This window comes from Zingiber officinale, chromosome 2B (genome assembly GCF_018446385.1).
Source record: "Zingiber officinale cultivar Zhangliang chromosome 2B, Zo_v1.1, whole genome shotgun sequence".
Taxonomy (NCBI): Eukaryota; Viridiplantae; Streptophyta; class Magnoliopsida; order Zingiberales; family Zingiberaceae; genus Zingiber; species Zingiber officinale.
In genome coordinates this window covers 119,911,340-119,922,476 of record NC_055989.1, presented here as the reverse complement: position 1 = coordinate 119,922,476, position 11,137 = coordinate 119,911,340, and the positions used below count along the sequence as shown (strand labels likewise).

Genomic DNA, 11,137 nt, shown 5'->3' with positions numbered 1-11,137 from the left:
AATCGTCGACGCCTACTACATCTCAAAAGACCTGGAGGTAAGCACTTTAGAAGAGTTGTTTTCTACTCTTGAATTGCATAAAACCAGGTATGCAGGAACGACAAAGGATACAACCCAGATTATGGCGCTGAACGTAACCCAGAAGGATGAACTCGAGTCAGACTCCGAAGACGATCAAGAAGCATACATGGTAAGAAATTTTAAAAAGTTTTTTAGATCTAATAAATTTAAAATGCAGAATAAAAGGAATCAAAAAGGTGGAAGAAAGGTGCGGTGCTACCAGTGTCAGAAGGAGGGACACCTAAGAGAAGACTGCCCAGAACTCAAGAAGGCCAAAAGGAAGTCTCCCAAGAAACACAACCTAAAAGCAACTTGGGACGACACTTCTTCATCCGAATCAGAAGCTCAAGAATATGTCGGAATAGCACTAATAGCAAGCTACGATAGACAAAGTATATCAGAACCTAGCATCGATGAAGGGGGAGCGACCTCGGATGAAAGCAGTGAAGCAAGGGGAGATTCAGGCTTCAAGTCCGATATGGTAAGTGAGGTATGCTTCTTACCCCCTGATCAACTTTATTCTGGCATTAAGGCAATGACGAAATCCATGTATAAATTAGAAAATGAAAATATCAAATTAAAAAATGAAATTTTGGAAACAAAAAGAATTTTAGCAAAATCATGTCTTATAGAGGATTTTGATAAATTGAAAATTGAAAATGAAAAACTAAAAGAAGAAATAGAAAGATTGAAAAAATATAAAAGTTCAAATATTTCTACTTTTAGCAATTATAGAGGTTTAAATTGGTATTATAGATTTCATCAAAGTCAAATTAGAAATATATCAAAAATCTATGTACCTAAGAAATACTTGGTTAACCCTGTAGGTAGGAATCTCTACTGGGTCCCAAAAACCTGTTTAATCTAAAATTAGACTTAGCATTTTTAGCAAGGAAATTAAACGACTAATTTCATTATGAGGCTTTGTCTAAAGAAGTGGTTGTTGCTCGCCACGACCTGGAAGCCAAGTATCGAAATGAAAAGTTTAATTGACTAACTGAAAAAGCATTAATTTAATTTACCTAATGCTTTAAAAGAGTTATTCAATTGTGTTAGAAAATATTTAAAATTAATTTATAAATAAAAAAAAATTTGGAAAATATTTTTTTTTAATTGACTTAGAAAATTTCTGAAAATTATTGACTTAGATATTTTTTAACTTAGGAATTTTTCTATGAATATTGTCTTAGACATTTTTTTTGAAAATTGCCTTAGAAATCTTTTATGAAAAATAACTTAAAATTTTTTCTGTATATTGACTTAGAATTTTTTTTAAAACTAGATATTCTCTTTTGAAACATTGCCTTAGAAATTAATATTAACTATCTTAGAAATTTTTATGAAAATTGATTTAGAAATTTTTTTGAGTTATCTTAGAATTTTTTTTGCCTTATCATTTTTTTTAAAAATTGACTTAAATTGACTTAAATTTAAAGTGTTTAATTTTTTTTATAAACACTTGTGACTGTTTTTTTCTGAATTTACCTTAGACTTGTTTAAATGTTTGAATTTACCTTAGACTTGTTTATCGCCCCAATTTTTATGTGATCAAAGGGGGAGAAGTATGTTAAGTCTAGGGGGAGATACTATAATTTTTCAATTGAAAAATATTTGGACTTATTGGAAAATAAATCATTTTTATTGCATATGGTTACCCTAACTTAACTTGAGTTGCTCACATCAAAAAGGGGGAGATTGTTGGAACCCCAAGGTGTTTTGATGTGATCAAACAAGCTAAGTTAGGTCCTGCGTTTGTTTAACCCTTGTGTCTAAGTGTGCAGGAGCTTAGGAACACAGGAAGTCGAGCGGAAGACGCGGCTAGCGAGAAGGACGGCACGGGAGAGAGCCGACGGGCTCGGTGCGTCTGAGGGACGAGGTGTCCGCGGAAGAGTACACCGGTGGACGAGAAACCGGGAAGGAAGGCTGCTCGAGGAGAAGGCCGGAACATGGGTTCGGGTGAGCCCTATTCCGGAAGGCCGAGATCACCCAAGCTAACGGAGCCAGAGCGAACAGACCCGGATCGAAACGAGCTAAACCGGAGTAGTAGAATCGGACCACAAAAAGTCAACAAAGTTGACTTAAGGGGTCCGGGCGCCTCGGGCACTATTGAGGGTCCGGGCGCCCGGAGCTGACTTTTGACCAGGATCGCGTCAAACGCGATCTGATCGTTGGGGATAGAATTTTATCCCCTCCAGGGCGCCCGGAACTCCTTCCAGGCGCTCGGACCAGTACTATAAATATAGTACTGGTCTACACATTCAGTTAAACTTACTTGTAATCAATTCTTTCTGTGCTTTCAGTTGTGTTCTTTTCATTTGTGCTGTCAACGTTGTAAAGAGGCTTCTCCACCTAGAGGAGATCATAGTGCGCTTACTTTCCTTGGATTAGCAATCCTCTTATTGCAAACCAAGTAAATCTCTGGTGTATGATTTCTTTACTTAGTCTCTACTTTTTATTACAAGTGTTTATGTTATATAGTTGAAATCCGAGAAAGGTTCGAGTTTAATTTTGTAGGGCAATTCACCCCTCCCCTCTTGCCGGCCTCCAAAGGGACCAACAAGAACACGTTCCTGAAGAGGGAATAGTAGGTGTCGATCCGAGCTAGAGTTTCAGCGAAACTCAAAGTCAAAATTAGACAGTACGAAGGATGTCAAATCTTATCATTCTTTACATGCTATTTGACTAGACTAACCTAATTTTGTAGGAAAATAAAATCGTGAAAATGGTGGTCTGAGCACCCGGAGGGAGTCCGGGCGCTCGAACTCTTGTCGCATAAAGATGCTCCTGGAGCTCGGACTCTAGGCGCCCGGAGCTGCTTCAGGTGCCCAAACTGGCTTCGCCCGGAGCAGGGTGCCTGGCTAGGTACCCTCGCGACTCGGGCGCCCGGAGCTCTAAACACGCAGATGGCCAAAAACCTATCTGCATAGAGAGCTGGAGAGCACTGATTAGGGGGCCTACGTCATGGTCCAGGCGCCCGAAGGTGGATAACTTCTGTCTGATCAAGTTTTGACGAGAGCATGCCACATCAGCCTTGTGGGGGCGCCCAGGAGAGGATCTAGGTACCCGGAGTGGGCTATAAAAGAACGTTTCGACCAGCAGCTTTAAAATAATATTCCAAGCATTTTCTTCTCTTGTGCGCTGCTCAGAAAATGTTTCCACCACGCCCAAACGCTACTCCGACAACCGAAGGCTTACGACTTCATATCTTTACAAGTTGTCGGTATAGTTTTGTTTACAATTTTATAATTATTGTTCTTATACATAATGTTTGTAATCTTTCTTCGAACTACTAGTGGATTGTCCATCGAAAGCACTCTCACGTGCAGGCCTTGGAATATGAGTCATCACAGACTTCGAACCACGTAAATCAAAGTGTTAGCGATTGCTTATCTTTTTTCTATCTTTATTTTGCTGCTTATCTCTTGGAAGTTTTTAAACAAACGTGAAAGTCACGAGCACCATTCACCCCCCCCCCCCCTCCCTTAGCGCAACAATCCTACAAGCCATATACACTTATAACTCGCAGATGGGACAAGAGTCTAGGATAGCCGAACGGATGGTCGTTGGGCGTGTAAGGCATGCATGCAGTATGCTTATAACTTGCAACTAAGGCGAGAGTCTAGGATAACCAACTGGATATTCGTTGGGCACGTGAGTCATGCACACTTATAACTCGCAACTAGAGCAAGGTAGGAGAGTATGATATATGACCCGAATGTCTTGAATCTTGAAGGCACGATGTTGGAGGCATGGTGTATGACCCGAATGTCTTGGACCTTGGAGGCACAAAGTTGGAGGCATGGTGTATGACCCAAATGCTTTAAACTTAGAGGCTCAATGTTGGAGGCACAGTGTATGACCCAAATGCCTTAGAACTTAGAGGCATGGTGTATGACCCTAATACATTGGAGCTTGGAGGTACGATGTATAACCCAAATGCATTTGAGTTTGGACTTTCTCCTGTGCTAAAAATAGGGATATATTTTAAATTTTAAAGTATAAAATTTAATATCTTATTTGTCAAGCTGGCATTAGTGGGTAATCTCAAGCTACTAAATAGGGACGAATAAGCTACTTGGTATGGTTGATCGGAGCTACTGATTAGAGAAGATGTTCGCCATTTACAGCCGAGCTACTGATCAGCTGTTAATTTGGTCGCTGCCGATTAGATTGACTATGGAATCTTTTGTAAAAACTCAATTGGAATTGCCGAATGGAATTTCTCAATTGGATTTGGCATTCGGCTTTTTTCTGCCGAGTGAATTCTTCAAGTTCTGCTTGAATCGGGCCATTTGAATGTTGCTTATTTTGACTTTTGTCGCTCGGACTTTCTTTGCCAGTCGAACATTATCCATTTTGATATTTACCGATTGACCTTTACTTGGAGATGCTGATTGAATGTTTGGTCTGAGAGTCAACTAGGATTTTTTTTTCCCAATATGTTCTTGAAGAAGATCCTCAAGAGGGGAATGAGGTTGATGAGGTTGATCCTTTATTCACTTCTCTTGACCTGATCATTTTACAGAGCATCTTGGCATACTGATAGCATTCCTTAGTAGTATGATGATTGGATTGATGGTAATTATGAAAACATCAATACTTTTTAGGAAGTGATCGGTACAGCATAACAGTGGATTTTGAAACGTCTTCCACTTCCTACACTGCTCTCTTCTCCCTTCTTGTTGGCTCAGTGGGTGGCTCAAATGATGACCTACCTCTCATGAGGGAGGAGGGAGAGTTTTGCACTCTGTCTGAGTGATGGTAGGAGTTGGTATATTACTTTCTTTTCTAATGAATTGAGCCTCCTTCACATTGATATACTTGATCGCCCTTTCTAGCAGATGATCAAAATCCCAAGGAGACTTCTTAATTAGGGGTCGGAAGAAGTCTTCATCTATGAACCTTGGAAAAAAAACACTCACTAGAATCTCTGGAGTGGCCAAAGGGACATTATTAGCCACTTAGTTGAATCGTTTGATGTAAGCTCAAAGGGATTCCTTGGCTCCTTGCTTGAGCATGAACAAACTCAAGCTACTCTTTTGATACCTTCTGCTACTGGCGAAGTGATGCAGGAAGGTTTTTCTAAATTCTTTAAAACAAGTAATAGATCTGACCGACAGTCGATCGAACCATCTCTGTGTTGAGCCTTAGAGAATGGTCAGAAACACTTGGCACTTTATTGCATCGCTATACTGGTGCAGTAGAGTGGCATTCTTGAATCTTCGGAGGTGATCTTCAGGATCGATGTTGCCTCTATATTCCCCAATCGACAAAGGTTAGAAATGCTTAGGTAGCCTTTCATCTAGTACCTCTTGAGTGAAAGGCGCATTAGATTGTTCAGGTGATTCCCAAGTGGCAGGAATCTTGCCTCACCTCGGGTCCCTCTGGGTTGAATTATCAGCCGAGGAGGCTTGTGAGGGCTCGATCTTGGCACAACCTTCAATGGTCATTCAGAAAAATACTCAGGGGAACTCAAACAGTTGTTTTTGCTTGGATCTTCTCTTTGACCCCCAGGATGCTCCTCTATCGAGCTGCATGTATTTGGTGCGGGTGAGAATTAGCAGCTTGTCCTTGAGACAATGTTTGTGCCTTGACATTTATAAATAGCTCGTACTTCTCAGGTGTCATAGTAACATTAATTTTATCGGCTTCATCCATCCTTACATTTTGAAATAGGTAAATATTCCCATAGACGGTGCTAAATTTAATCTCATCTAGAAGCTGAGTAGATGGGTGGCTGGTGAGATGGCATGAATGTTGACAGAGGAAAGACTTTGAGCTGGGAGCTTTGGACCTATAGTTGAGAGCTACGAACCTACACACACCACAGATAGGGCCAACAAGAACATTAGAGCAAGAACCAAGGGGGCCCCTGGCATAGACAGTCCGATGCTCAAGTTAGAATGGTAGTCGAGCGAAAATGGAGAAAAAATGAATAGTAGAATAGTAATCAAGATGTGTGTGCTTACATGGCCAATGGAGAGGACCCCCTTTTATGCTGCTTCTCATGGCCTCTGCAATAATGAGGTGTCAGAATATATTGGATAGTGGAGGATGTACGACAACCTTTCTCTAGATAGAGAAAGGTTCCATTATGTGTATATATAAATAATAGAATATTCTCTAATAAATAGTTGTTATTCTCTGATAGATTATTGCGATTCTCTAACAATGTTTCTCCTAGAGGGAGTCTGATCAGCCTGAAGCCGACCAGTTTTAAGTTGAGAATCATGCCCTTGTGAAGAGTGGAGAGTTGAGCCCCATAGGTCTGACCGGCTATGTGGTTGTCCTGGTTTATGCTAAAAGTCATGCCCATGAGAAGCGGAGAACTGAGCCATAGAGATCCGATCGATTCTAGGGCTAATCGATTTTATGTTAAGAGTCATGCCCATAAGAAGTGAGGAGCTGAGTCTCGTAAGACCAGTCGGCTCTGTGGTCACTCGAGTTTTTGTTGGAAACTCTATTCATGAGGAGTGAGAAGTTGAGTTCCGTAGGTTCGGTTGGCTCTGTGGCTGTCCAAGTTTATGCTGGAAGCCTTGTTCATGAGGAGTGAGGAGCTGAGTCTTGTAGGTCCGACCGGCTCTATGGCCACCTGGGTTTATGCTAGAAGTTCTGCCCATGAGATGCAGGGAACTGAGTCCTAGAGATCTGACCGACTCTAGCATTGGCCGAGTTTATGTTCGGAGTTATACCCATGAAAAGTGAGGAGCTGAGTCCCGTAAGTCCGACCAGGTCTGTGGTCGTCTGGGTTTATGCTAGCAGTCATGTCCATGAGAAACGGAGAACTGAGCCCCATAGACTTGACCGGCTTTAGGGTCGGCCGGGTTTATATTGAGAATCATGCCCATGAGAAGTGGGAAATTGAGTCCCAGAGATCCGACCGGCTCTAGAGTCGGTCAAGTTTATGTTGGGAGTCATGTCCATGAGAAGTAGGAAACTGAGCCTCGTTGGTCCGACCAACTCTAGGGTTGGCTGAGTTTATGTTGGGAGTGATGCCAATGTGAAGTGGAAAACTGAGCCCCGTTAGTTCGACCGATTATAAGGCCAGTCGAATTTATGTTAGAAGTCATACCCATAAGAAGTAGAGAATTGAACCTTATAGCCAACTGGCTCTATGATCGATCGAATTTATATTAGAAGTCATGCTCATGAATATAAAACTGAATCCCATTAAAAGTGATATATTTAAATACATACACCATAATTTTTACTATCATCTTATCTTGACCTTAACTATTATATCATCTTAACTATCAATCCTATTTACCTGAGAACCACTCACACAGCGTCGTATTACTACACTTTATCTTCAATGAAGCCTTTGAAGTGGCTGTATATTCCTAGATCTGTTAGTCATGTAATGAGTTTGACCAAAAAAAAAAAAAAAAATTATATAGATGTTATTCATATATCATTAGTTATTTATAACCGTTATTTAAAGAAATATTAGATATTTGAAAATCTAACAACACTAAAATAGGGATATGACTCTTTAGATATGATAATTAAGGAAATGACAAAATTAAAATTTTCTCACAATTATATCATCATCACACAAACTTGATATGACTTACTTCGTATCTCATATACGTTATTATTAATTATCATCCATCATTGATTTTAAAAGGATATTCAATAAATACGGTGTCCCACTTAATCAATTGAACTGTCAACGTCAAAGGGGCAAAAGATCTTCCATGTCCATGCCCTACACAAACTGAAACATGCGATTTTAAGTGACGTTGACCCTGGACGCCCGACATCCCCGAAACCGCACCACGGAACGCAGTAACGGAATTCTGCCTGTAAAGGTGAAAAATATAATTATAAAAATAATAAAAATGTTAAAAAAGAAAAGAAACGATTCGATGTCCGATGGAGGAGGGTCAAATGAATCTCCCCATCCCTCTCAGCCAAAGCACCAGCTCACGCCTAGCTAGCGGAACCCTCAAACCGCGTCCTCCCTCCTCACCCACACTCACTCCCCGCGGCGCCAACCCCCCACGAACCATCGCCCCCGACATCCTTCCAACAACTGGTCCCTAAATTATATATATTTAGATTTACTCGCCCCCACAATTAAAAATTCACCCTTCTGTTCTCCTTTCTTTTCCTCTCCTTTAATTAGATATATATGGCGGCGGCGGCGGCGGCGGAGGGGGCGGGGCGCTACCGCGGGGTGCGACGGCGGGGAGGCAAGTGGGTGTCGGAGATCCGCGAGCCGGGGAAGGCTAACCGCATATGGCTCGGCACGTTCGCCTCCGCGGAGATGGCCGCCGTCGCCTACGACGTGGCGGCGCACGCGCTGCGCGGCGCCGACGCGGTGCTCAACTTCCCGCACGAGATTGCCGGGCGGCCCGCGCCGGCGTCGGGGTCCCCGACGGCCATCCGCGCGGCCGCGGCGGAGGCAGCCGCCGCGCTGGGGAGGAGTACTTATAAGGTCGGCGTCGGTGGAGGCGAGGAGTGGTCGGGAAGCGGGTTCCTGGACGAGGAGGAGGTATTTGAGATGCCGCAGCTGTTGGCGAGCATGGCGGAGGGGATGCTGATGAGCCCGCCGAGGATGAGCCCCGTCGCGCTCGACGAGTTGCCGGAGGCGGTCTTCGGTGTCGAGAGTCTGTGGAGCTATCCATGAGCTTTTCTATATAGAGCTCTAGCTAGTATGAAATAAGACGGCGCCATATATACGACCGTTGCATGAGCTCGGTCGCATAGTATTTGCATATTGTGTGGTAACGTGGTGTAGGTTACACTATTCGTGTTTATCATAGGTACAAATGGATTTTACTTGTATGATATATATATTATGTATAGAGGGATATATACATATACATATACATTTTTCCGGTCTTAATTTAATAACAAAGGAGATAATACATATACATTTTTCCGGTCTTAATTTAATAATAAAGGAGATAACAGGGCCCATTCACAATATCCTGTTCTAGTCATGAGGGAGATAATAGTGGGGATCAAAAAGGAAAGTTCCTGCACTGATTAGTTGGCTAATCTTGTTGGACAGAAATTATCACGCGTAGCTCCATCTTTAATTTGAAGGCTGATCGCTTTAGGACCGCAGGGGAGATAATCACATGAGGCTTTTGTGTTTGATGTCCATAAATGGATTAGAATCGGAATGACTCATTTTCCCGTATGATTCATGGTTTTGATGTGAATGATATGGATTCATGTTCGCCGCCATTTTACGTGTCAATAAGTCAATTAGCATTCATTTATAATAAATATTAAATTCCTATGTGATGTTGCTGTTGTGACCGGGTTCTAATCGGTAGAGTGTTTCTTCTTTCCATCCGGATTGCTTTAGGCTCTGTTTATTCGGAACGGCAGTTTCAGAAAATTGATAAAAGTTTTCGTGAGAAAAACTTTCCGTTATTTATTGGGCAAGAACTGATGAATTATTTATCTTTCCAATATTTGCTTGTTTGAAATAATAGACGGACAAATCCGTCTGGATCAATGTTTAGACCTTTTTTTTTTTATTTATTCAAATCATTCAGAAGCAAATTCTTTTCTCTCTCGTCATCATATCTATCTCTTCATCACCACTAGCCTTTGAAGCCTAGAATATTGTCATAGCCCCCAAATCTCTTCCAAGTCCCAACTCAGGTTCCTCTAAGAGTAATGATGTACATAAGATTTTAAAGAAATATTCAGAGATAAACACATATATTCATGGCCCAACATTTTATTTTTTATGAACCTCATCATTTTATGTGTCTATCCTTGAACATTTCCTTGAGATTCTTTCCTTGTACATATCATTTTTCTTCTTCTAATTATCCGATGTCGGCGACGTCCCCTACGCCCATCTCCTCTGAAGGCGCCTAGTATGAAGAAGAGCCCATGAGTGTCAAAGCATCCAAGGCAAGCCTTGAGAATAAAGGTGGTTGCGTAGATGAAGGCAATGATGTTCAAGGAAACCAAATACCTGAGCAAGATGAGAACATCAAGAAAAAGGAAGGAGAAGGAGAAGTGAATCAAGCAAAATCAAAGAAAGTAGTTGATTTGGTATTGACCTGAATCTGAAGAGATGTCACTCAACTCCACCTTATTGTAGACATTGTTGTCTTGCATGTTGATGGCCATCAGCCACAAGGAGGAAACAATAAAGATGAGCACTCGGAATATGAGAGAGAGATTTAGAGACCTGAAATATCTCTTGTTCCAAAAGGTCACTTTGTGGAATAATGAACGAGATGGAATGCTTCTATACCATCAATGGGCATCCGCTTTCTTACTCTAGATCGGGGAGGTCCACAAGCCCATGAGAGGGTGATGTAGAGGGGAGGGCAAGGCTCTTCATTATGGAGGTGAGGTCATGCTCACCTGCCTCCGCCTCCACCTCCGCCTCGCTTGGGCACTATCTTATCTTCTCTCTTCTTTTCTTTCTTTTCTCTTCCTTCATGTGAAAGGAATTTTTTCCACAAGGAATCCTTTCATTTCTCAATCCTCATAACTACGAAGATAACATGTAAGGTATATACACACTACCCATAGGTAAGCTAATGTTGAACCATATGCAACAACTATATAACTCCATATGTAAACATTTCACATGGATACACTAAGAGAACTACATAAGTAAACAAGCAATTGTTGGTGTGGTTAGCACTAACGATCTAACTCAGGTTTTGATGAATGACAAATCAGGTTAAGTTAGGTTTGTCGTTATCTAACACTCTGATCGAGTGTACAGGCTAAGTCCAGACAGGTCGACGGGCTGACCGGATGTCTGGCACGAAGTCCAAATGGGTCGACGGGCTGACCGGACATTTGGCACGAAGTCCAAGCGGGTCGACGGACTGACCAGATGCTTGGTACGAAGTCCAGCTAGGTCGACGGACTGACCGGATAGCTGGCGAGAAGTCCAAACGGGTCGAAGGGCTGACCGAACGTCTGGCAGGTGAGTAAAGGTAAGTCACTGGAAGGGAGTGACTGTGAGGACGTGTTCCCGGAAAGGGAACATTAGGCGTCGATTTGGCTTAGATTTATTTCGGATATCTAAGTCGAGATCGTGACTAGATTCCGGTCTCGGAAAGACAGAATCTAAGTCATATCT

At 42.0% G+C, this 11,137-nt stretch overlaps 1 protein-coding gene across 1 annotated transcript; it reads left to right on the top strand.

Annotated features, from left to right (window-relative positions):
• The first annotated feature begins 8,151 nt into the window (after positions 1 to 8,151).
• Positions 8,152 to 8,894, top strand: LOC122049478 (ethylene-responsive transcription factor ERF026-like). Its single transcript, XM_042610857.1, has one exon. The coding sequence runs from the start codon at positions 8,195 to 8,197 to the stop codon at positions 8,690 to 8,692; it is 498 nt and encodes a 165-aa protein (XP_042466791.1). The 5' UTR covers positions 8,152 to 8,194; the 3' UTR covers positions 8,693 to 8,894.
• Positions 8,895 to 11,137: the final 2,243 nt, after the last annotated feature.

What these genes read in the sequence shown, in the direction of transcription:
- LOC122049478 (XM_042610857.1), top strand. Translation starts at nt 8,195, where the DNA reads ATGGCGGCGGCGGCGGCGGCGGAGGGGGCGGGGCGCTACCGCGGGGTG.